This window comes from Callorhinus ursinus, unplaced genomic scaffold (genome assembly GCF_003265705.2).
Source record: "Callorhinus ursinus isolate GAN/ISIS: 27379988/994484 unplaced genomic scaffold, GSC_fseal_2.0 scaffold77, whole genome shotgun sequence".
Classification (NCBI taxonomy): domain Eukaryota; kingdom Metazoa; phylum Chordata; class Mammalia; order Carnivora; family Otariidae; genus Callorhinus; species Callorhinus ursinus.
This window is the reverse complement of record NW_027397139.1, coordinates 4,430,038-4,455,290: the sequence shown is the minus strand read 5'-3', so window position 1 is coordinate 4,455,290 and position 25,253 is coordinate 4,430,038. Positions and strand designations below refer to the sequence as shown.

The 25,253-nt window shown below is 61.4% G+C and overlaps 1 protein-coding gene across 2 annotated transcripts in view; it reads right to left on the bottom strand.

The window, feature by feature from the left end:
* The window catches only part of SBNO2 (strawberry notch homolog 2), a 36,528-nt gene extending 18,601 nt beyond the window's left edge, over positions 1-17,927 (bottom strand). Inside the window, exons 1-3 of one of the 2 annotated variants that reach the window (XM_025861120.2) lie at positions 17,736-17,927; positions 11,616-11,689; positions 10,945-11,056 (exon numbers count right to left, since the gene is read on the bottom strand). In XM_025861120.2, the coding sequence (XP_025716905.1) occupies positions 10,945-11,056; positions 11,616-11,689; positions 17,736-17,855 (306 nt within the window). In that variant the 5' untranslated portion in view covers positions 17,856-17,927. Of the gene's footprint in view, positions 1-1,820; positions 1,982-10,944; positions 11,057-11,615; positions 11,690-17,735 lie in introns of those variants that run through there. The other variant, XM_025861121.2, reaches the window with a different exon arrangement.
* Between the last annotated feature and the right edge of the window lie 7,326 nt (positions 17,928-25,253).

The following is a 25,253-nucleotide window of genomic DNA, read 5'->3' as shown; positions in this document are numbered from 1 at the left end:
ACTTTGCTAAAATCCCTCTGGAACCACATCTGAGCGTGGCCTTCCCAGAGGGCACCACGCAAGCCTGGTCAGAATGACAAGAGCCGGGTGCCTGGGTGGCTCAGTCGGTTGAGCGACTGCCTTCGGCTCAGGTCATGATCCTGGAGTTCCGGGATCGAGTCCCGCATCGGGCTCCCTGCTCAGCGGGGAGTCTGCTTCTCCCTCTGACCTTCCTCCCTCTCATGCTCTCTCTACCATTCTCTCTCTCTCTCAATAAATAAATAAAAATCTTTAAAAAAAAAAAAGAATGACAAGAGCCCCTGAGCCCATCAAGCTGGCAGCCCCAAGAGGCCCTGAGGGGTGGGTCTGCTTCCTGAAGGTGAAGCAGTCACAAGCAGCAGGGTAGGCAGGTGGGGAGGAGCCCTGACCAGGGCCAAAGAAGAGGAATGGCACCTAGCAAAAGGTGGGTGCTCGGGGGCCCCACCCCCCCGTGTGGGCCGCACACAGCGACCCCTTCCCCCGAGGACGGACGGTGTGGCCCCGGCCAGGACACAGGGCCAGCGTCCGCAGGGAGGAGCTGCGTGGGCAGTGGGGGGCCCTGATGGGACGAACGCAGCCTGGGGACATCCTGCGGGACGCCAGCCAGCCCTCCTCCGACAATAATGGGGGACCCGGGGACCAGCCTGGAGGGGCTGAAGCAGAGTGACAACCGAAATCCCGCGGTGTCAGGATGGGGTCCTGGCACAGAGCGAGGATCTCTGGTGATTAACGAGGTATCAGTGTCTGCTCGTCAGCTCTGACGAAAGCACCACGCTGATGTGACGGGTGAACAGAGGGCCTGGGCGTGGGGCCCGTGGGAACTCCGTGCTGCGCGGTAACTCGGCACACAGACCTGCTCCAAAATCAAGGGTATTTAAAAAGTGGGAGGGTTCTACCCACGCTGGGGATGCTGCCTCCACCAGATTCTTGGGTCAAAGGGAGGCAGGGCCTCACGCGATCACCAGGGGTCCCTCCCAGCCCCACTCCCGATACGGCATGGGTGTCAGGATGAGGCGAGAGCTGACCCCTCCCACGTGGGCTGCTCACCATCCACCGGGTCAGGACCTGATGCCCAGCAGCCACCAGCAGATCTCCAAGGTGACCCAAACTCAAAATCACCCTCCATGGACACCCCTCCTCAGACCCCAGGCCCCAACCCTACTCCGTCGGCTGCAGCCCCTCAGTGGGGAGAGAATGGGGTGGTCACCCTGACAGTTGTGGGAGACCAGGGAAGTCACAGGGTCGCCTGCTGTGGATACTGTCTCTCAGCATTTTGGGGTTCCCTGGGCCAGGTGAAGACCTGGCGGGATCAGGTAGAGCTGCCAAACAGTGCCCTCGATTCCAGCCACAGACCAGACCAGGGAGATGGGACAGCATGGCCCCCACCCCAGACTGCACTCTGGGCCTCCCTTGGGGGAGCTGCAGCTGCTCAGCAGCGCTCGAACCCCAGAAACACCCTCCAGAGACAGGTTCTGTCCCACTAGCCCTGGCTAGGGGCGGGACGCCTTCCTGGAGCCCTGGGGAGCCCGAGGAAGGACGGAGGGATGGGGGCCGTTCCTACCTGGCCATCCGCACTCCAGCTCTACCCCGGCCGCCCCGGAGACTGTCAGGGTCCAACCGCTGAGCCGCGGGGGGCCGGCCGTTCTCGGGGCAGCTGGGCACAGAGGGGAAGGCGCTGCCGCCGTGAGAGCCGCTCCGGGGCCGTGCTGCGCGCCCCGGTCCCCGCGGCCCTGGCTGGCTGGGAGCTCCTGCAGCGGGGGCTGGCCGCCAGGCGGGCGGGAGCGAGCAGCGCGGAGGGTTACCTTGTTGAGGGCTGCAAAGTGCAGCCAGAACTGCAGCTGGGACATGGCGCGGCCGCGGCGGGTCCCCTGGACGGCGGCAGCGGCGGCGGGCGGCTCCCTCATGACCGCGGCCGTGCGGGCCGCTCTCAGCCCGGCTGCATTTGCATGTTGGTTTAGTCACCGCCAGCGCCTACTTCCCCTAAGGCGGCTGACTTTCAGGAAATGATGGCTGCCTGGGAAGTCAGGGCGATTACTGGCAGAGCGAGAATTCCTGTACTGGGCGTCATCTAGCCACAGACCTCTCCACGGCGCTGGGCCCCCACCCGCCGGCGCGCACTGGCCCTCGCCTCGGTTTCCCCAGACCGGAGTTCTGGCCAGCTGGGCCTGGTGGGGACCTGCCAGTGCTGCTCCTGGGGAGCCCAGAGAATGAGGGCCACAAGCCCCAGTGCCGCTGGGGGAGAGGAAGGCCCGGCCCGCCCCTCAGGCCCCTCCACGCAGCCCCCTGGCATGCACTGGGGGCCTTCACCCGCTGCCCCCAACCGCCCTAGAGCCTGTCTCCGGGGCCTTTCTGAGATCCCCCAGGGCCTCTGTCATGCTGTGGCCCCAGCTGGGGTGCCGCCCTGTGGGAACCCGAGCCCCCACCCTGCTCCTTCTCCTGGAACCTTGCCAAGGGGTGTGTCTGTCCCTGAAACCCCCCTTCTTTCCTCTCCCTGCACCTCAGCCCCACACAGAAAGCAGCAGGGCTGGTGAGCAGGGGAGTGCAAAGCCCTCCAGCACCCTGTGGGGTCAGAGACCTTGCACGAGTATCCCATGGTGCCCTGTCCCATGGGAAACAACAGCTGCATGGCTAGGCCAGGCTCCCTGTATGTGCTTGGGGTCTGGGACACCTGCGGGGCTCTGGCTGGGTAGGGACCCCGGGGCTGTGTGCCTCGTCAGGGACAGTGAGGGATCACGGGGTCCAATGCAACAAGGCCACTGTGGCGTTCCCGTCCCATCTGCACCTCAGAGCCTGCAGGCAGCACAGCCCCCCTGCCTGGCCCCAGCACTGCATGGAAAAGGGAAAGTACCAGCAGCAGTGAGCCGGAGAAGGACGCTCAGCACCGTCGGGCAGCAGGGAAAGGCAAACCAGGGCCTGGAGACACCACCTCAGGGCGGCCAGGACGGCCCGACTCCAACACACAATGACAAGTGCCGGCGAGGACATGGAGACCTCAGAACCATCCGCCACGCCGGCGGGGACAGTCACGCGGTTCCTCGAAAAGTTGCACACGGAGTCACCGGACGACCCTGCAATTCCACGGCTGGGTACACGGCCGAGGCACGAAAACGCACGTTCACACCAAACCCACAAATGCACGTCCACAGCGGCCCCACTCACGGCAGCCAAAAGGTGGCAACAGCCCCAGTGTCTGCAGGCAGGTGGATATGGCCCACCCACGCAGGGGAGCGTCCCGCGACCATGAGCAAGAGCCAGGCGCCCTCACGCACGGTGCCGGGGACGGACCCCGAGCCCACGACGCTCAGGGAGGGAACCAGACACAGAAGGCCACACGGGGTGTGCGTCCACGTGGGTGACACGTCCAGAACAGGCTCATCCGCGGACGGGAAGGGGGCTTGTGGGGGTGGGGGTTGGGGAGGGGGAGATGGGGAGCGACAGCTGATAGGATGCGGTTTCCTTTCAGGGCAATGGAATGTTCTGGAACTGGACAGAGGTGGTGGTTGCACAGCCTGTGAATTTACCTTAAAAAGGTGGACTTTATTTTATTTTTTATAACAGTTTTTATTCACTCATTTTGTTTTGTAAATAGTCTCTACACCCAACATGGGGCTCGAACTCAAGACCCGGATATCAATAGTCACATGCTCTCCTGACTGAGCCAGCCAGGTGCCCCCAAAGCATGGATTTCAAGACATGTGGATTTTGACTCAGTTTAAAACAATCACTAGGAACCAAACTAGAAAGATGCACAAAGTACACACCCGAGTTCTCATGATTAGATTAAACTGCCATAAAGTCTGTCAGGTTTGCAGCACAGTTCCTGACCTTTGACAATCTGTCCCCCAAATCTCAGCGCCAGACAGCTGGCTGATGGGCAAGGGTGGGCTTGAGGATACAGGGAAGCCAGCACCCAGTGGGCACCTGGGCACCTGGCCACCCTGCCCCCCCTGCTGGCCACAGGCGGTGGGTCGGCTGCGTGCCTGGATGGAGGTGGACGGGCTGAGTGGGACCTGGGCAGAGGTCCCGGTGGAAGTCAAACTTAGGGACCCAGGCACGAGCGTGAGCAGGGCTGCCACCAAGGACATGACTGGCCCCAGCCCCATCGGGCTGCCTTGTGGCTGTAGGGCTGTGTGGCCCAGGGCTGACCCTCTGTCCTGTGGCCAGGCAGGGTGCAGAGGGGTGGGCATGGCCCAGCTGTCCTGTGTTTCCCAAGAACCCCCAGTCTGTTATGGGGCTCTCCCCTCCTTGCATCCCCCCCTCGCGGGCCCTCACAGCAAGCCTGTGCACAGGTGGTCTTTGGGTCACCCACTTATGGTGAGGTGGGGGTAGACACGGGGCAGAGGGTGGCTGGGCACTGCAGGTTCCCCTCAGGCACACCCCACTGCTGGGATGTTCCTGTTGGGTGAATTATGTCCCCCAAAGAGACACGCTCAAGTCCTGCCCCCCGGGACCTGTGAATGGGACCTTATTTGGATACAGGACCTTCGCAAGTACAGTCAGTTCAGGTGAGGCCGTACAGGAGGGGGGAGGCCGTGCTGCAGCGATTGGTGTCCTTGGAAGAGGGAAATCTGGACGCAGAAGCACGGGGACGCAGCCACGTGCCACCGAGGCAGGCACTGGGGCGATGTGACCGCACGCCGAGGGACGCCTGGGGCCTCGGGAGCTGGGAGAGGCAGGAGGGGCCGTGCCCTGGAGCCTGCGGAGGGTGCGCGGCTCCGCCACACTTGGATCTGGGACGCCTGGCCCCGGCACCGTGAGGGCATGTTCTCTGTGGCTCTATGTCACCCTGTTTGTGGTGCCTTGTGGGCTCCCCAGCTCACACGGCCCCCTAAGAAACGGCTGTTAGCCTCCTGCTGTGGGGACAACTGGTCCTGAGCGCCTGTGGTGTTGCAGTTGGGAGGGGCTGGACCCCGACCCAGGGCTTTCTGCAGGGGCCACTCTCCAAGCATCTGGCTTCCCAGCTCCCCCCACCGACTTCCTCATCCCCTGGCTCCTGGGTGTCTCAGCTTCTGTGCAGCGACCCTCTGGAGACACCCATGCTCCTTCTCCCACTGGTCTGTGGCCCTCAGGACAGACCACAGAGCGGGGGTTGCTTGGGCGTGGTGCTCAGCATAGACCACGGAGTGGCGGTGGGTTCTCGGCTGCAGCTCAGTGTGAACCAGGGGGCTTCCTTAGAGAAGAAACGTCTCGCTCGCTCTTCCTGCCAGTGCCAGTAACTACTGGGGGCCTGGTGGGGGTGCGCCAGGACCTCTGATCCTGCTGAAATCCATTTGCAGAGCAGTTGATGCTGCCCGCCCCTCAGTGGAGAGCTGCTGAGAGTTTGCAAAGCACTTTTCTGAGCTGTGACCTCATCCTGGCTTCCCAGAAGCCCCAGGCCGGCAGACGGAAAGTGTCCTCACTGGGTGGATGCAGGACCCACCCGAGATGCCTGGAGAGACTCTCAGGGCGGATGCCTGCCCCACTGACTGCATGAGGTGGCCCTCTCCCAGAGTCTGGCCAGGATGTTCGGGATCCAGGTGGATTTGGGGGGAGGGGTCAGGGCAGCTCCCAGGGAACATACATGCCAGGCAGCAGCGAGGGAGGGCAGAGTGGCCACGCCCACAACCAGGACCCCAGAGATACCAGGGTGGCGAGAATGCAGGGGAGGGCCTGGAGGCACGAGGCATTGGGAGGGGCAGTCTGTAATGCTGAGTCCTTCACCCCCAGCCTTGACCTCAACATGTCCCCAAATATCCCCCCCAATCAGATTCAGCCAACCCAGAACACAGGTCCACACAAAAGCCTGTTGATGGATGTTCACAGCAGCACGATTCACAATCACCAAAATCCCATTGTGGGAACCACCCAGATGCCCATCAGCTGAAGAGAAGATACACACAGTGTGTCCCCCACACACAGGAGCGTCCTTCAGCCGCGAGCAGGAGCCAGGCGCCCACATGTGCTGCCCCGGGGACGGACCCCGAGCCCACGACGCTCAGGGAGGGAACCAGTCACAGAAGGCCACACGGGGTGTGAGTCCACGTGGGTGACACGTCCAGAACAGGCTCATCCACGGATGGGAAGGGGGCTCACGGGGGCCGGGGGGGTGACAGCTGATGGGGATGGGGTTTCCTTTTGGGGTTGATGGAATGTCCTGGGGTTACACAGAGGTGATAGTTGCACAGCCCTCTGAATTTGCTAAAAGTCACTGAATTGTGTGATATGCAAATCACATCTTAAATCAAAAGCAAGGAATGAAAGAAAAGCCATGCCCTCACACCCAGGGGTGGGAGACCCCATGGGGGGCCCCTCAAGTGTTAAGGGCACCAAGGAGAGCCATAGGACTTGAGTGGCTCCATGCCAAGCACAGTCAGAAGAGGCTTCCTTGGGGCGCCTGGGTGGCTCAGTTGGTTAAGCAACTGCCTTCGGCTCAGGTCATGATCCTGGAGTCCCGGGATCGAGTCCCACATTGGGATCCCTGCTCAGCGGGGAGTCTGCTTCTCCCTCTGACCCTCTTCCCTCTCGTGCTCTCTATCTCTCATTCTCTCTCTCTCAAATAAATAAATAAAATTTAAAAAAAAAAAAAGAAGAGGCTTCCTTGGGGAAGCAGGTGGGGTGAAGGCTGAGGCGGGGTCTTCATGGACTGAGCCTGGGCCATCCCTGATGGTCATGAGGGGGATATGGAGAGACAGGCACTCCCAGCGGCCTACGCAGAAGTAGTGATTAGCGCAGCACCTGACTGTGACCCATTGTGTCACAGACAAATGACCGAGTAAGGGGAAGGCCGGCTCTCCCTGTGGAAGACCTCCAGTTGATTAACAGAGGGGCCGGGCAGGACAGCAATGTCTGCTAAACAGACACCGTGGTGATGGTCACTGCAGGCCACATCCCCCAGTGCATGAGGAAATCCATTCCCGTCCCCACCACAAGGGACCAGGGTCCTGGACAGCCTCGACGCACCCCTCCCCCGGGGAGAGGGGAATGTAGCAGCAACCTGACCGTGGACGGGGGAGGGACCCGGCACTGCCACCCTGACCAGGGCTCAAGGTCAGCACCGTCCACAGGAAGACACATTGACGCGGGAGGGAGGGGCAGGCATGCAGGGGACGCCCGATGAGGACGCAGCGTCCCACCTGTGGGACTCCTGCCAAGAACACAGAACCCCTTGGAAGCGCAACGGCCCCAGGCCAGTCTGCACCAGGGGCCAGCTCCCTACAGGGGCCTCCGTGCTCCAGCCCAGGCACTCTGGTCTGCTCATGAGTGCTATGCCAGGCTACCGGCTGCATCATGATGATGGACCACAGTTCTATCAGACAATAACGTGCCAGGAAACCAGGTCAATGAGTGACAGCGTTTGAGGAGAGCAACCTCCCTATAGACCTGAAGCACCGTAAAATTCATTTTGTCACAAATTCACACATACAGAAAAGAGTATCAGACCTGAAGTTTTAGATAACCCCTTGGTGCCTGTGCCCTTGCATCCTGGAACTGGGTCCCTGGGTTCTGGGCCACTGTAGTGGGTCCAGGTGTGACCACCAGGACCACCCGGGGGGGGGGGGCAGAGCGGCCTCAGAGTGAGGATTAGCCTTGACCTTCTGCATTCCTGAGAGCAGGGTCCCGCAGGATGTAGGCCCCACCCAGGTAGCTATAAAACAGGAACCCCAGGGCGCCTGGCTGGCTCATCGGTAGAGCATGTGACTTGATCTCAGGGTCATGAGTTCAAGCCCCACTTTGGGCGTAGAGTTTACTTAAAAATAAAATTAAAATTAAAACATAAACAAAAAACAAAAAAACCTGGGGACCCCATACGGAGGCATGGTCAACCTGCCGCCAGTGGTCCTGGGTCTGGGTTGGCTCTTGTGGGGGAACCAAGGGAGGAACCCAGTCCCCCTAGTGTTCAGTGACTCAGCCCTAGTCACAACCTGAGGAACAAAGGCCCTCAGACAGCAAAGCTGGAGCCAAGACCAGGCACAGGCCTGGGAACCAAGTCCAGATGTCCTCCCAGGAGAGATGGGGGAGGGATGCTGACCCCAAGGAACTGCTCCGTGCCCCAAAGGAGACTGGAGAGAAGCCTTCTTTTACAGGCAAAAAGAGTCACACCACTCATCTCCTTTCTCTTTTTGCTTTGGCTGCCAGGAAACCCAGGGCACAGGTTTAGTCAGCAAGAGGTATATTAAGGCCTGTAGGTTTATGTCCACTCCTGGCTACGGCCCAGCCCCAGTGCCTTCTGATTTATAGCACAGTGGGGAACATTTCTAGAATGTGCCACGGGCCACATGGGGGCTTCACATGGTATATCAGTCTCCTCTTGCCACCATAATAAGCTACCACAAACCTCACAGCTTAAGAGAGCACACATTTATTACCTTATGGTCCTGGAAAGCAGAAGTCCAAAACGGAGAGCTATGTTCCTCCAGGGCCCCCGGGAGACCCGGCTCCGGCCTTTCCCCGGCCCGCGGCCCCCCTCCATCCTCACCGCCAGCCGCGCGGGGTCTGCCCATCTTTGGGACTCCCACCCTCTGCCTCCCCCTCGGGAGGGCCTTGTGAGGATGCCGGCCCCCCCCCCGGGGAACCCAGGGTCACCCCCTCCTCGGGGGCCCTGACAAGGTCGCCTCTGCCACGTGAGGGGACACGTCCCAGGTCCCGGGACCAGGACGGGGATGTATTCGAGGCTGTCACTGTGCTGGTCATTGTGGTGACGTCATTTGGTCAATCAGGAGCAGAGGGGGTGTGTGTGTGGCGGGTCCACTGGCTGGGGCCCAGCTTGGTCTGGCCCCCTTCCTGGCGAGGGCCGCAGGCCCAGGGGTCACGAGGGAGGTGGAGGAGGCTAACGGGGCCTCAGGACCCTTCACCTGGAACTGAACTCTGGTCTCACATCTGTCTAACCCCACACTTAGCACCGGGGTGAGATTTTGTTTGAAGAAGGTTCTGCTGCTTTAGAAGAAAGATCTGGGTCCAAGTTGCCCCCCAGCAGGGTAGGCCACTGCCGTGTTCAGCAGGAGCTCAGTAAACGTCTGTGGGCTGGACGCGGCCGAGCTCGACCATGGATCGATGACCGGCAGTCCCCCCCCACGCGGTGAGACACAGACGCCGTGGCCCCAAGAGTGGGTTGAAGGAACCGTGCTGGTTCTGGGCAGAGCCGAGAGAAACAGCACAAGCCGAACGCAGGAAAGAGAGCCAGGGGAGTGGAGACGGCTGGGCGGCCCCCGGGGGCTGGGGCTTCTGCGCCCACGAGCCTCAGCTTCCTCGCCTGGAGAGCAGGTGACACCCCAGCGGGGGAGATGGCATCATGAGATGCCAAGTCTGGACGTGGAGCTGTGTCTAGGACCCGTGTGGAGGAACTCGATCAGAGCGCAGAGCAGGCACGGCAGGCTCAGGGAGGCTCTCGGGCCGTGGACCATCGGCCGCACACCCTGTCGTGGAGACCAGGTGCTCCCCAGGCCGGGCAACAGTAGGTGCCAAACCAGAGCGAGCAGCGTGTCCTTGTGGGTCGGCAGCCGATGGGGGAACCCCAGCACGCCCGGAAAGGCTGGAGGGACCTCCTATCCCTCTCCAACTGACACCTCCCCCTGGGAGAAGTGGGGGCCAGCTGAGCCCGCTGAGCTCCCATGTCCTCCAGGCCCAGCCAAGCCGCTTCCTGGGGGGCCCCACAGGGTCCAAGATGGAGCGGGAGGGCTTGAACCACAGACACGCACGCTCCCGTGGTCCTGCAGGGCAGACATGCCAGGTGAAGGCATCCCGGGCCGCGCTCCCCAGCAGGCTGCAGAGGAAGGCCCTTCCTGCCCCTTGCGGCTCCCGACATCCCTCTCTGCCACCGCTGTCCTGGGCTTTCCCCTCTGTGTCCTCCATCTCTTACAAGGACCCACTGGGTTTAGGGCCAGCCTGCTCCACAATCACTTCATCCTCAGCTTTAATTAAGTGACATCTGCAAAGACCCTGTTTCCAAAGAAGGTCCTGTTCTCGGTGGACTTGGTTCCAGGCCCCTGCCTGGCGCTGCGTGGACACTGGCCAGGCTCCCTGAGGAGGGAGCCAATCTGAACTGACCTTGCCTGGGTCCAGCGGATTCTGGCTGTTGGGTCTGAGCCTCTTCCTCCCGGACCGCCACCCGGCAGGCCCCACAAGCCCCCACTACACGGGGGGAAACTGAGGTTCTGGGGAGCCGAGGCCCTGGGGCTGTCCAAGCTGGATAGTTCCCAAACTGTGTGCTGGGGTAGCCCCAGCCGCGGCGGAACCACTGGCACAAAGGACTGCACCTTTCTCAGAGAAACTCAACACTGCTAGGCTGCTGCCAGCCCCCGCCTCAGACCCCACCTGGGCTCCTTCCCACAAAACATGTCTTTGCGGCGCCTGGTTTTCGGGGCCTGCTGTGAGGAGATGTGTGCCATCAGACACTTGCCAGAGAGGGTCCACTCGATTCCTCCCCAAAAGGAAACACACGTATTTCTTTCTTTGGTTTGGGTGGGTTACACTCTTCAAACGGCCGCTGTTTGGGGACATAAACGCCAATGACGGGGTTTGCACCGGACAGAACATGGCTCTGGCCAGGGGCACAGGGAACACGGCGGACCCTGGCTGAGATGCTAAGGTGCCCAGATGGAGCAAGCACAGGGGCCTGTGCCCAGGAGAGGAAGGCGCTACAGTTTGGGTAAAGTGGACCTGGTGCTCCAAGATGCTGCCCCGCAACCCGGGCCGGGGGCGAGAGCGGCAAGTTGACGGGGATGCGGCCTCCCGCCCAGCTTGCGCACTGTGGGGGAAGCCACCGTGACAGACCCGCGCAGGCACGGCTGTGATCTGGGAGCTCTCAGGCCGGGTGGGGGCCGAGGGGGCATCAGCTCTTCCCAGGTACAGGCCAGGCTCCCCAGGAGTCTGGCCAAGGCTGCCAGTGCAAGGCAGGGGCCCCCTGGCTCACGTGGGGATGGAAGGGTGACTGTGGCTTGAGGTCCTCACCTGAGGAAAGTCGCCCGTCTTTGGCAGGAAGCTAGGGGTGGTGGTGGAGGGTCCGTAGCTGGTGTCTGCGCAGGGCTGGCTGGCAATGAAGGAGGTGGAGCTCATGAACTGGCTGCAGGGAGACCGGGGAGAGGGCAGCCGTCAGGACAGGAGTGCGAGCCACCCGCCCGAGGATGAGCTCTGGCATCCAGGAAGCCCAGCTCAGTGGAGAGGCCCGCATGCCTGCCTCCCATGACAGTGCCCTGCAGACACCACGCGCTGCCGTGCCCCCTCTGCAGGCCGTTCCTTGGCCTGGCTCTTGGCCTGCTCCCCCCCCCTACCCCCTCAGCAGGCTCCTACTTACTCTTTAAAACCTTGCTTGCTGTTGCCCTCTGCAGGAAAGTGCCCTCAGAGTTCTCACCCCCCACCCGGAGGGCACCCACGGAGCCCTTTGCCCTTTTCCCTGGCAGGCTCTCTCTCAGATGGGCCACAGCTGGTCAGTCTCAGCTGTCTCCATGTGGCCAGGGCCCGCCCACAACCCCCCGAGCAGGATGCTGAAGCCCTCTGCGGGCCACAAGCTCTACTTTTGTTCCAGCAATGGCCGCAGAACCTTGAAAGCCCTGGAGGGCACCATGGCCACCGGGCAGGGCGTGGCAGGGCGAGCTCAGACCCCGGAGGCCAGAGGGACTTACTGGCTTTCACTGGAGAAGACTGGGTACGGCGTGGGCGAGAAGGTGCTCCACCACGGGTAGTGCAGCATGGCATTCTGAAACAGAGCGAGAGTGTCAGGGAGCACACACCGGGGTGGGGCTCGGGCAGCGAGGAGGAGTGAGGCCTCTGCTGCCGCTGCCGGGGTAGAAACTGCACCCTGTGGTCTCCCAGCTGGGTGGTCTGGGAGCGATTTCACAGCTCCGTGCCTCAGTCTGCCCATCGGCACAGGAGAGCCCACCGAGGGGACCGCAGTGAAGGCGGAAGAACCCATCCATACATATGAAGGGCTCGGGCCAGGGCCAGGCTTGCCGAGAGGCTCAGGAACCACCATACACCCATCTGCGGGCAGGCGGGATGGGGCGGGGGCATGACCCACCTCCAGACCGGGAGCACCCCCAGCATCTATGGAGGGCCTGGGGAGCCCAGACTGCTGGCCCACCCAAGGGTCTGACCTGGGAACCCGCATTCCACACAGGACCCAGGTGTGTTGGAGGGCCGGGGACCCTGCCTGGAGCTCCCCCCTGACCCCCCCCCCCCGCTTCCAGAAAGTAGATGGTGGGACTGGGGCACCTCCTGGTCCAGGCCCAAAGGAGGTCCATGTTGCCAAGAGGACTTCTCAGAGGGGCTCCCACCAGCACCATGGGCCAGCCCCTCCCAGGGGGATGACAGCCTGGCCTGCTCAGAACTCCCTCAGGCCAAGCCAGCTTGGCCCAAGAGTACAGCACAGGCAGGGGTTCTGGGGAGCCCACTTTGAGAAACATCAACGGGGGCTGGAGGGGTGAGCCTGAGGCCAGCGGGGGCTTGGGGGGCCCTGACTGGGTTTTGACAGCACCAGCTTGGGGATGTGGGATGGTGGACACTCGCACCCCCTGCATGGCAGGCTTGTCCCACCCTGATGCACAGGCCTGCCGAGTGGGGTCCCTTCCCCTAACCCACACCGTGGCCTGTGTGGGAGCACGTCAGGGAGGCCACCGCTGGGGAAGGGCCTGATGGCCGCAGTCACCGCCCCCACCCGTCCTAGCTGGCTCTGGCAGGGGGAAGAGCAGCCCTCCCGCTGGTCCACCAAAGTCCCGCTCCTCTGTAAGGCCTCCAGAAACACGGCCCCAGCCACAGCCCCCTCCCTCCCCGCAGGACTCACCAACGGAGGGCTGGAACCAGCCCAGGTGGCAGGGGGAGACCAGGTGCCCTTCTCTGGCCCTGTGTCTGGGGTCTCCGGCCCTGACTTCCCATCACTGCACGCCCCCCACCCTGACCCTGCAGGGCTGTCAGGCCCCAGAGCACCAGAACAGAGAGAGGAGAGGGAGAGACGCGCAGTGAAGGGGTCCCACCTGCTCTCCCAGTGTTGGCACAGGCTGCAAAATAATGATGTGAGAACAGTGGGGAGAGCAACACAGGGCCCTCCCAGCATGAAGGCTGGTGGCATGTCACTTATGGGCAGTAACTGTGGAAGCCTCCAGAAGGCCCCTGCTCCAGGGCAGCAGGGTGAGGCCAGCCCAGGGCCTCCTCTCCAGCCCCATGCAAGAAGAGGAACCCAGGGGTGCCCGGCCGGCTCAGTCCGTGGAGCGTGAGACTCTTGGTCTCAGGGTGTAGCTTCAAGCCCCACGTCGGGTATGCAGATGACTTAAAAATAAAATCTTTAAAAAAGAAAGGACGGGGCGCCTGGGTGGCTCAGTTGGTTAAGCGACTGCCTTCGGCTCAGGTCATGATCCTGGAGTCCCGGGATCGAGTCCCGCATCGGGCTCCCTGCTCGGCGGGGAGTCTGCTTCTCCCTCTGACCCTCTTCCCTCTCGTGCTCTCTCTCTCTCATTCTCTCTCTCTCAAATAAATAAATAAAATCTTTAAAAAAAAACAAAAGAGAAAGGAGAGAACTCCAACCCAAGAGAGGAACGTAAGCTTCCCAGGGCCACAGGCACTCCCAGGATATCTCATGAACTAGTATAAACCAGGCACCGTGGGCCACTCTGGGCACACAGCAGGCAGAACCAGCCTTGAGGGGGCTTCCAGGCTGGGGAGGCCATTGTGCGGGGGCCTCACTCACCCCACCTTTCCTGCTCTGCCCAGAGCCCCAGGTCTGCCAGGACCGCAGACCTCACCCGGGAAGCCGGACGGCGGGAGGTCACTGTGCTCTGTCTACCCAGCGCCCGCACCCCCACCTCCTCCCCCAGCGTGCGGCCCGGCCAGGCTGCCAATCAAGGCCGCCCCAGCCCTACTCTAAGGGGTGCCACCACCCAGCCAATCAGAGCCTTCCTCGGGATTTTCCACATACAGTCAGAGGCGCGTCTCTCTGCCTTTTGAGGGCAGGCCCCTGGGACATGATTGATCTAGAGATGGGCGCCTGACCCCTACCAGCCAATGCAAGCCTGTCTGGGGACTTCCCAGGTGGAGACAGAGAAGCTGGCTTCTCCTGGGGAGACACACGCCCTGGGACCTATAAGCCGACGTAGAAAAATAACACTTTTGCTAGGGCAGCAGATAAAACAGGGCGTACAGATAAAATACAGGGTTTCTAATGAAACTGGAATTTCTGATAAACAGCAAACAATCTTTAGGGGCGCCTGGCTGGCTCAGTGGGTTAAGCAGCCGACTTGATTTTGGCTCGGGTCATGATTTCGGGGTCCTGGGATCGAGCCCTGTGTCAGGCTCCATGCTCAGTGGGGCGTCTGCTGGAGATTCTGTCTCTCCCTCTCCCTCTGCCCCTCACACTCTCTCTCTCAATAAATAAATAAGATCTTAAAAGAAAATACAGCAAACAATTTTTGTGTATGTATCACATGGGACATACACACTAAAATATCATTTGTGGGGTTTTTAAATTTTTTTTATTTTCTTAAAAAGATTTCATTTATTTATTTCAGAGAGAGAGACACAGCAGAGGGAGCACAAGCAGGGGGAGTGGCAGAGGGAGAAGCAGGCCTCCTGCGGAGCAGGGAGCCCAACGCAGGGCTCAATCCCAGGACCCTGGGATCACGACCTGAGCGGAAGGCAGACACTTTACCAATGGAACCACCCAGGCGCCCCTAAAATATCATCTGTGTTTATGTGAAACTTAAGTTTCATTAAATGCCTGCATTTTTATTTGCTAAATCAGGCCACCCTTCGTGACAGTGGGAGTCCTGAGGGCAGGTCTCCTCCTCCGGAGCCTGGTTCAGCCCAGCCAGCTCAGCCCAGCCAGGACGGAGGGGAGGGGAGCAGTATGGGGCGTCCCAGCCACACAGGCCGTGCACACTCCAGCGTCAGCATGGGCAGGACCCAGTTGGCCTGGCGGGGGGTGCCCGCGCGGCTGGAGGCCTGCGGGATGGGCTCAGCACACACCCGGAGGGGTGGCCCAGCCTCAGGGAGCACCATGGAGAGCGCTCCGCCGAGTTCTGACGGCCCGAGGAGGCTCTGGGCCAAAGTCCTCCAGGCTCCGAGAGGCACCTCCCTCGCCTCAGGTCCACATCGCGGCCCCAGCGGGCCCCTCCACACCCGCTTCCGAGCATGCCTGGTCCCACGGGCCCTCCAGGGAGCGTTGGCATCCGGGTCATCGGCACGGGCCACCCTGAAGGGGGCGTGGCAGGAGCACGGCCCCTGTGGGACAGCCCTGTCCTCTGCGGCCCTACCCTGGACTCCTTCAGACCCAGGAACTCTGATTCAGAAGGACACCCCCAGCCTAATCCGAGAAGGGGGGAAACACAGTGATGCTATTTATAGCGGCAGAAAACTGGAATCACCCCAAAAGCCTGACAGCAGGGAAACAATTAAGCGAATTATGGGATGCTGACAAGAAGGAATCCTGCAGCATTACTGGGAATGACAGGCACATGCTCTGAGACTACAGAACAGGGTGAAATCGAGCCCTTGGAACACACACCTAGCGCCACGGGCCAGACGGCAGGAGGGGAGCGGCAAGGCATTGGCCATGATGGCGCGGACGGAAGTTCGGAGGGAGGCGGGGGACATGGAGCGTCAGAGGACATGTGGACACAGCTCCAACAGGAAGGGGAGAGAGGGCAGGCGCACAGTGGCGTCTGGGGCCCTGGCCAGAGGCGCTGGACACCAGCCAAGGCTTGGACATGGACTCTTCAGGGGTAACTCGCGTAACTTTGTATTCCGTGCCTGTTACATTGGGTTACCAGGGGGCACACCTGGACAAAGACTGAATTCTGGGTCCACACACACCCAACTGCTTTCCAACACTCCAGTTATGGACCTGCGACGCCTCCCGATGGTTCTGGGCATTGGACCCAGAGCGGCGCCTGACCCCAGTGGCCCACTTCCCGGCCCCTCTGAAACCGAAGCTTGATTCTCGGCTCTCTCCTGCTGCCTGGCCTCCTCCCAGTCCCAAGCCAGCGGGATCGAGGGGAAGGAAAAAGCTGACGCTTCCCTGAAGGAGGGCCCCATGGCAGCCCCAGCCACGTGTACCCCCACGACTGTGCCCTGACACCTCTCCTTCCCCCTCCTGGCAGTTCAAGTCTCCCTACTGATAAACAGTTTGCTCTTCTCCAGCAGGAAGAACCCCGGCTCTGCCCCAGGAAAGGCAGGCTCCAGGCCTGACTTGCTGCAAAATTCTGGACCCTCCATACACTCTGCCATATGAGCAGGCTGGACTGGAACCTATGTGGCTTTATTACTTATGATACTTTATCACAGCCGTCAAAACTCAGCAGCAACTGGGATGCCCTTCATAGGCGAGTGGATAAATGCGCCGGGCTCCACCCAGACAAGGGAATATTATCCAGCCCTGAAAAGAAATGAGCCATCGAGCCAGGCAGAGACATGGAGGCACCTCAGCGGCACGTCTCTGGGTGAGAGCAGCCGGGCTGAGAAGGCCGCACACCGGGCGGTTCCGGGTCTAGGACGTTCTGGAAACCGCAGAACCGCGGAGGGGGAATGAGGATCAGCAGTGACCGGGGTGGGGGAGGGTGACGGGAGGAGCACGGAGGGTCGGCAGGGCCAGGAACTGCTCTGTGCCACGCTACGATGGTGGATCACTGTCCGTGACATTCATCCAAACCCACAGGGTGTGTGGCACCGACAGTGAGCCCTGGCGTTACCTGCGGCCTGTGGTTCATAATGTCCTAATATTGACCCATCAGCTGTAACAACTTAGCATGATCATTAATGCAAAATGTTGGGGCGCCTGGGTGGCTCAGCCGTTAAGCGTCTGCCTTCGGCTCAGGTCATGATCCCAGGGTCCTGGGATCAAGCCCCACATCGGGCTCCCTGCTCCGCAGGAAGCCTGCTTCTCCCTCTCCCGCTCCCCCTGCTTGTGTTCCCTTTCTCACTCTCTCTGTCAAATAAATAAATAAAATCTTTGAAAAAATAAAAATTAAAAAAAAACGCAAAATGTTAACAATGGGGAAAGGGGGGTATGTGGAAACTTTGCGTTCCATTTTCCTATAAATCTAAAACTGCGTAAGACATAAACTTTGGGGGGCACCTGGATGGCTCAGTCATCAGGCGTCTGCCTTCGGCTCAGGTCATGGTCCCGGGGCCCTGGGATCGAGCCCCACGTCGGGCTCCCTGCTCCGCAGGAAGCCTGCTCCTCCCTCTCCCGCTCCCCCTGCTTGTGTTCCCTCTCTCGCTGTGTCTCTCACTATCAAATAAATAAAATCTTAAAAAGCAAAACAAAACATAAACTTTGGGGGATGCCTGGGTGGCTTGGTCGGTTAAGCGTCCAACTCTTGATTTTGGCTCAGGTCGTGACCTCAGGGTCATGGGATTGAGCCCCACGCTCAGCAGGGAGTCTGCCTGAGATTCTCTTTTCCTCTCCCTCTGTCCCTTCCCCCCCAAAAAAATAAATCTTTTAAAAGACGTAAAGTCCGTTAAATTTAAAATAAAAAACCTTGAAATAAAATAAATGTCATGGAAATCCCAGCCCTTGTCCTACAGGTGAAGACAGCAGCGAGGCCTGAGCGTCTCCCTGAGGGCCAGTCATGACCTAGGCAAAACCAACCTGGTGGCTCACGTTTGCGAAACTTGGTGGCAGCTGGGCACCCCCTGAGGGCCTGCAAAGCTGGGGGCTGGGACATCCGCTCGAGGCCCTGGAAGGGGAGGCTGCAGCCGCAGCCGCAAGGGCAGCACCCCATCCCAAGGCCAACCCTGGGGCGGCCAGCACTCACCTGGACACTGGACCCGCACAGCGGGGTCTGCAGGGGAGGTGGGCTGTATAGGATGCTGCCCGCTGGTGGGGGCTCATGCTGAGGAAACTCCCCGTCCATGGTGGGCCCCACTGCCAGCATCGGGTGGCTCCACGACCCAGGCCACGGGGGCGTCTATCTGGGCTTCTTGCTCCTCGGTGGTGGCATCATGACCTAGGGAGAGACGTGGCACATCCCGAGGTCACCCTGTGAGCCCCAACAGAAGAGGGCACACCCCCAGGGACAAGGGACAAGGGCGAGTGGGCTGAGGCCAGACCTGCACAGAGGGGGTAGGGTCAGGGCAGCGGGCTGCACAATCAGGAGGGAGGGTGGGAGCTGAGACCCCCCTAACATTGCAGTGTTACAGGGCGCCCCTCTCAGTCCCCAGCCTCTTCCCAGGGGCTGTGCTAGGGTGGAAGGGGGCCTCTGTCTCAAGTGCGGCCTGAGCATGCTTGAGCAGCCTCTCGGCCTGGGCTCAGCCCACATGCGCCAAGCACTAGGAGGCCCCAACCCTTGCCTGACAGCCCCTCCTGGGGACTGGACTTCTGACCACAGGTCCCCCCCAGGCAGCAAGGGCCACACAGTGGGGCTCCTGGCCACAAGGAGCAGTGCCCGGGGCAGAACGAAGATGAGCTTCGGGGACAGACCTCCAGGATGGCGGCAGCCCTTCCAGTGCGGCTGAGCCGCTCCACCACGTTCCCCCCTGCCGTCCACATGACCATCTCAGGCTGCCTGGCCCACCAAATAACAAATAACTCAGGCCCTGGGGGGCTGCTCCTGCCACACACGAAGAGAGCCATGGGCCCTGGTGCGAGCAGCAGAGGCTCAGCCGATCCCAAGGCCTGGCTTTGTGAGGCTGGGAGGCCAAGTCCAACCCAGCAAGCACCTCCAAGCTGAGGGCCGACCCTGTCCCTCTGTAGCCAAACTAGGCTCGCAGGAGGGTCTCTGGGGGAGTCGGGGCCAAGCTGAGCCAGGAAGGGGTAAAGACACACAGCATACCCGCCGAGAATGTCCCTGTTCTCAAAGGCAGGCAGAGCAGGCCCGGAAAATGCCAGAGGGGCTGAGAACAGATGCACAGGATTTCCCACACGATTTCCATCTGCCCCGTGGCCTGTGCCCTAGGCTCCCCTGGGCCCCGCCCACAGCCGCCAGGAGCCCAGACCCCAGGCTGGCCCACAGGCTCCTCAGGCAGGCTGTGGCTGAGGACGTTAATCACCAAGGGAGGCAGGAAGGGGAGGCAGCTGCCGCTCCCGGCCAAGCCCTGGATGAAGAAATCCTCGGGACTTCCAGTAACCACTGTCCGCACGCCGGCAGCTTATGCAATCCCTCAGGGGGTGGGGAGGGGCTGCCTTTACCCAGAGCTCCTGGCCAGAAAAGGGGCCACAGGCCTGAGCTCCAGCAGAGGGATGTGTCTGGGCCCTGAAGCCTTGCTGCTGCCCTGCTCGGCTGTGCGGGCTCACAGGCTCACACCTGCTGCTGGGACAGCACCTCCCCTGGCCTCGGTGGCCCCGGCCTGCCCCTGCCCATGCCCTCCAGGCTCCTGCAGGCCGGGGCCAGTGGCACACAGCCTTAGAAGCCAAGAGTGGAAAATCCTGAGGTCTTCCTCGATAAACACACGGCTAATGGGTGATTCAGGGTCTCGGCCATTCCTTTGAAAGATTCTGGGGTCATGCAGATGGGGTCAAAACCCAGCTCAGCCTAACAACTGATCATTGACCAACAACTCAGGGGCACCTTAGCTTCTCTGAGCCCCAGTTTTGCTCATCAGGAGAAATGGGATATTTGGAGGTCCATGGGCAAGGCTGGTCAGGCACTCAGCAGAGCCAAAGGCCTCTAAAACCCAGCGACCACTTAAGTGACCACTGCCTTCACGGAGGCCCCAGAAATTTCCTGGATTTGGGGGCTCCCTGCAAGGGGGCTCCGCTCCCAGCACCTGGAGAGATGAAAACACGTGTCCACACAAAACCTGTCCACACATGTCCACACCGGCAGGAGTCGTAATAGCCAGAGAACAGCCCGCGTCCATGCGTGGGTGAAAGGATGACCACAACGCGGTCTGTCTACACACGGGCACGTGATCGGCCGCGAGCAGGAGCCAGTGGTCTGTCTACACACGGGCACGTGATCGGCCGCGAGCAGGAGCCAGGCGCCCCACGCGCCGCCCCGGGGACGGACCCCGAGCCCACGACGCGCAGGGAGGGAGCCAGACACTGGAGGCCACGCGGGGTGAGTCCACGTGGGTGGCACGTCCGGAACGGGCTCATCCGCGGACGGGAAGGGGGCCCGCGGGGGCCAACAGCCAGGTGACGGCCGATGGGGATAGGACTGCTTTTGGGCTGACGGAATGTTCTGGAATTACGTTGTGGTGATGTTTGTATAACACTAGGAATACAGTGAAAGGCACTGAACTGTACACTTCAAAAGAGCAAAGTCTACGTTGCCTTAATCTCACTCCATGCCCACCACCACCCCATGCCCCCAGAGGCCACCCTACAGAGCCCCCCTCCTCCAACAGCCAGGTCCAATGTCACCTCGTCGTCCCCCCCGCCAGAGCCTCCACAGGCTCAGGCTTCCTGTTCCCCATTCCCCCAAGGCACTGGGGCAGCCCCCCTTCTGTGTACCCTCAGGACGCCACCTGCCCGGCCCCTCGCTTTGCGGCCTCTGCTGACCTCCCCCACTCCACAGTGCTGCCCGTTGAGCCCTGCCCGAGCCCCCGAGCCCCCAAGCCTGAATGTGTCGTCCCTGGGAGCTTCCAGCTGCCTCAGGACCAACCCCAGTGGGTACCAGACGGGGTCTCAGGACACGGAGGGACGTAACTCAGACCGTGCCTTGCTGGGACAGAGCTCAGTGCCCGTGCAGAGGGACCAGGGTGTATTTTTAGAACATCCCACAACAGGTGAAGCGTGGGTGCTCACACAGGCCTGCGCTTCACAATCGTGGTTTACGTTCACACAATTTCCTTTTGCGATCAGGCTTTGAATGAGTCATTGTAAAAGAAAAAGAGCAAGGAATTAGTGGTCCAGATAAGACAACTGGGCAGTGCAGCATGGGAGAGGCCAAGGCCTGGGAGAGCCTGAGCCTGGACATACCCCTGGCCGGCAGGCACCTGCAGGAACCTGGCCTCTCTGCTGACCCCCACAGCCGTCAGCCCAGCTCTGCTGGCCCAGCCCCCCAAACACGGAGCAGGCTGTCCTGACCCCGCTGACCGCCCGGCCCGCCACTGCTCGGTCCCTCATCTGTACCCCGCCAGGCCAGGATGGGGCCGCCCCCGGAACTGCATCTCTGGGCAGCAGGGACTTGCTGGCCTCCCACTGGGCAGAGGATGGCAGCCTCTCTGGCCACCCTTCCACCTGGCTCTGAGGGAGGGTCCTGGGATCCAGGATGGGGCGGGGGGTGGGGGAGGCAGACACAGAGGGGATGGCCGTGTGACCGCGGAGGCAGGCACGGGAGCGACGCGGCCGCACACCGAGGGATGCCTGGAGCCCCCAGGAGCTGGGAGAGCCAGGAAGGACCGTCCCCCGGAGCCCCCAGAGGGAGCGTGGCCCTGCCCCACCTCGACCTCCGACTTCTGGGCTCTGGGACGGGGAGAATGAAATCCTGTGGTTTAAGCAGCCCAGTGTGTGGACAGTTGTTAAGGCCACCCCAGGCCTTGGACTAGGACTGGAGAGGAGGCAAACCCCAGCTGGAGCCACCCCAACCCTCAGCCCACATCCCTGTGACCCCTGGGGGCCGGGAGCACTGCTGACCAGGAGCTGCGGGCGAGGCTGGCACCAAGCACATGACCTCGGATTTCCACAGAGTTCCCAGGAGGCATGTGGAATGCAGCAGCTCTGGGATGCCAAAGACAGGCAGGGGCCCTAGCCCCCTGTGCACAGGTCAGGCAGGGCGGGAAGGGGGAGCCCCTCCATCTCGGACAAGAACAAGGTGGGCGCACCCAGAATCCCCATTTGAGAGCACAGCCGCCCAAGGGTTGGATTTCCAGCTCTGTTCTCAATGTAGTGAAAAGTGGCCTGCAGGACCCCAGAGGGCCCCCACAGACCCGCCCCCAGGAGCGGTGTCTCAACTGATGGGGCTCTTGCAAAACCCCCCATCCAGCTGGGACATAAAGGAAGTACCATTCTGGGGACAGGCATGGGGGCAGGGGGACACTGTAGGCCACGGCACAGGTGGTCGCCACGCTGGGCTGGGCAGGGAGACCCCATGTTTCTTCCACACCAGAGACCTCAGCTGTGGCCTGGCACAGTCAACACATGGCTGAATGCAAGACCAGTAAGCTGACGGTGAGCAGAGGTGGCCCTGGTAGGAGGACCACCACACAGCCCATTACCCCAGCCCGACCCCCGAGAGCTTCTAGAAGTGGCAGAACTGGACCACGTGGGGGACACCCAGAGGGCCCTGCACACCACCCCAGGAGCCGAGTGCAGGGACAGGCACGTGCCTAAGACAGACCCAGACCCCCCGCAAACACAACAGGTGCTAGTGCTCTCCTCATACACGGCGGAACAGGGAAGCAGAACCAATCCCAGATGGATTCGACCGAGGGAGTGGTAGCAACCCCCGGGGAAAACACGGGGAGCCTGCAGCTGGGCTCTGGAGACAGATCTGGGGTCGCCTGTGGCTCGCTGTCTGCCTCTGGCAGCCGTGGGCCCACAGACCCATCCGCTTGTCCAGGAGAGACCAGCCGCCGTGACGGCCCCATGACGGGCAGGGCAGAATGACACTCCAGTAGCCCTATGGTGAGGCGGGTGCTTGAGCAGGCCACCCTGGAGTTGATGAGGGCATGCCAGAGGCGTGCAGCCCCAGGGGGCCAGTCACTGCATCCTGCCACCAGCCCCAAGGGCACAGCTTCGGGGGCACGTGGCCCAGAGGAGATGGGGACCAGAACATGGAGCTTCCTCAGTCGCAGCTGGGGGCATTCGAGCCTGGGTCTCGGGGGTCCCACGGGCCCTCCCACTTCCAGATTTAGTTCAGCCTTAGCAGGGAGAGCCGAATGGTTTCCCAAGGGGGCGGTGCCGACCCGCCTGCCCACTGGCAGGGACAGGGTCCCAGCTGCTGCACCTGCTAACCCACCCTCAGTGGTGGCAGACCTTAAACTTCTGCCCACACCAACACTTCCTACAGGCGCTGAGCACCTTCCATGTGGCTTCTTCTGGGAAGTGTCTACTCGGGTCTTGTGTTTACTCACGGTTTTTAAAAGGCATTATATACACTGAGCTTGTGGTCTCCGCTGACACCCACGTCTTCTTCCCCTGAGCAGGTTTGGGCCAAATCCCACTGGCCCCAGACATCCTGGTCCTTTGACACCAATGTGCCCTACTCTGTCTATGCAGAGGGTGGTCTGTCCCCGCGGGGGCTTGCTGCCATTCCCTGCTTGCTGTTGGGCTTGCTTCAGGCTGGCTGGCATGCCACGTCTCTGCCTAGCCCCTCAGAGAGCCCTGAGCAGGAGAGGGGCTACCGCCACCCATGGCTGGGCACACCAGTCCTAGGTGAGCAGCCTGACCAATCAGCATCCCTCTCAGCCTCCTTTGGTCCAGCCTGGTAGCAAGAACATCACAAGGGACCTTTGCCCAAACCCAAAGAGCAGCTCGTATCCTGCAGGAGGAGGAAGACTCCTCCCTGCTCCGGGCTGGTCTTGGGCACAGCAACTGTGCTAGACAGTCTCACATGCTCCATCCCTAGAGAACACCAGCACTGGGCTGGACCCTGTGCCCACTGCTGGGAAGAAGCCAGAGGCCCCCACACTGCAGTAGTGGGTACCCCAAGACCTGCTAACAGAGCCTGGATCCGTTTCTGTTTCTCCCGTGGCAGACGACCACAACTCAGCAGCTCACAGCGGCACCCCTGAACTGTCTCACATCCCACAGAACAGGGGTCCAGGCTGGCTTGCCGCCCCTGCTCTGGGCCTCACAAGGCCTGGGCTTCATGCCGGGTGCTCTGTGGAGAGTCTACCTCCAGCTCATGCAGCTGTCAGCAGGACAGAAGGTCCGTGTCCTTGTCACCGGCCACAGACACAGAGGCCCACTCAGGCTTTAAGTCTCTCACTCCCCTTCGGCCTCCAGTGGAGAAAGTTCTCTGCTTTTGAGGACCTTGTGAGGATGCTGGGCCCCTGGGGAGTCCGGGGTCACCCCCATCTCAGGGGTCTTGAAGGACCTGGTCTCAGGGACCATCACTGAGCCGCCCGCAGAACTCAGGTAGTGCGTAGTGCATAAGTGGACCAGCAGGCAGCAAGCCTGGCCCTGCCTCCCCCACACTAACAGGTTCTGGGAAACAGAAGCCCCCAGCAAGCCCTTCTCAGGGGAGCTTCCCCAAGGCCTCAGAGGAGTCAGGTGGGGGTGGGCCCAGCTGGGGCAGCACGGCCTCCACTATGCAGGAATGTGGCCCAGGGCGTCCAGATGGGCTGGTTCTTCAAGAGAAGTGGCAGATCTAGATTTGGGGGTGGCAGCCCCTGATTTCTCCAAGTTGGCAATCCAGCCATCACGTCCACACCCTCCCTGCATGCGGCGCCTTCCTCCAGGTTCCCACGATGCTGGCAGTGGGGCCACCTCGCCCCCCACCCCCACCTCGTGACAACCTAGAACCCTTTCCAAGGCTGTTCCTGAAAGCCTCTCGACAGCGACCTGGGGGCCCATTCCGTCTGAGCCCCAACCTCAGAACAGTGAGCCGAGCTCCTGGAGGGCCAGAATCTGATGAAAACCCCCTGAAAATGCCCCTGGCCAGCTCGTGTTTGCCTGAACGACACCAGGAGAGGCGCCAATGCCCTGCGCTGCGGCAAGCGCCAAGCTCAGAACCACGCTGGGACCAGGCGGGGGAAGGAGGGGGTCCTATACGCCCACTTTACAGCTTCCAGGGCAAGTGGCCAAGGAGGACAATCCAGACACCCTGAAGCTGTCCCAATAAGCACCTGGTGCCTGTGCAGACCCTGCACAAACCTGGCCACAGACAGATCCGGATGCCTGTGGTGCCCCAGCAGGGGAGACAGGGGTCTGAACAGGCCAACGACCCCACCTTCCCAGCTCCACACCCGACTCTGGCAAGTGCATCGGGGGCGGGGGGGGGGGAGCTTTTCCTCAGTCTACCTCACGTACGGAGGAAGACACCTTCTCGCTCTGGCTAGACTCTGGGCTGCAGGTTGGGGGTGGGACACCGGCCACTCCTAGCACCCCTGGGCCACCCCGGGGGCAGGGATGTTTGCCCCACCTTGTGAGTCAGTGCCATAAAAGTTTACCGCCCGTTGCAGCCCTGCAGCCGGACCCGCCCCTTCCTCCTGCCATCCCAGTACCCTGTGTCAGTGGCCTCTGACCCTCTGGGCGGTGACTACAAGGAAACAGGGGTGACCTGCTTCCCAGAACATGGCATACATGGATCTTGAAACACAGCAGGACTTGGAATGAGGGCGAGGAAGGCCTCTTTCAGTTTCACTCGGGGATTTGTTCCTAAGGTGACAGAGGCTGATCCTGACGGGGAATCTGGGCGCCGACTCTCAGCGCCACCCAACAAGGA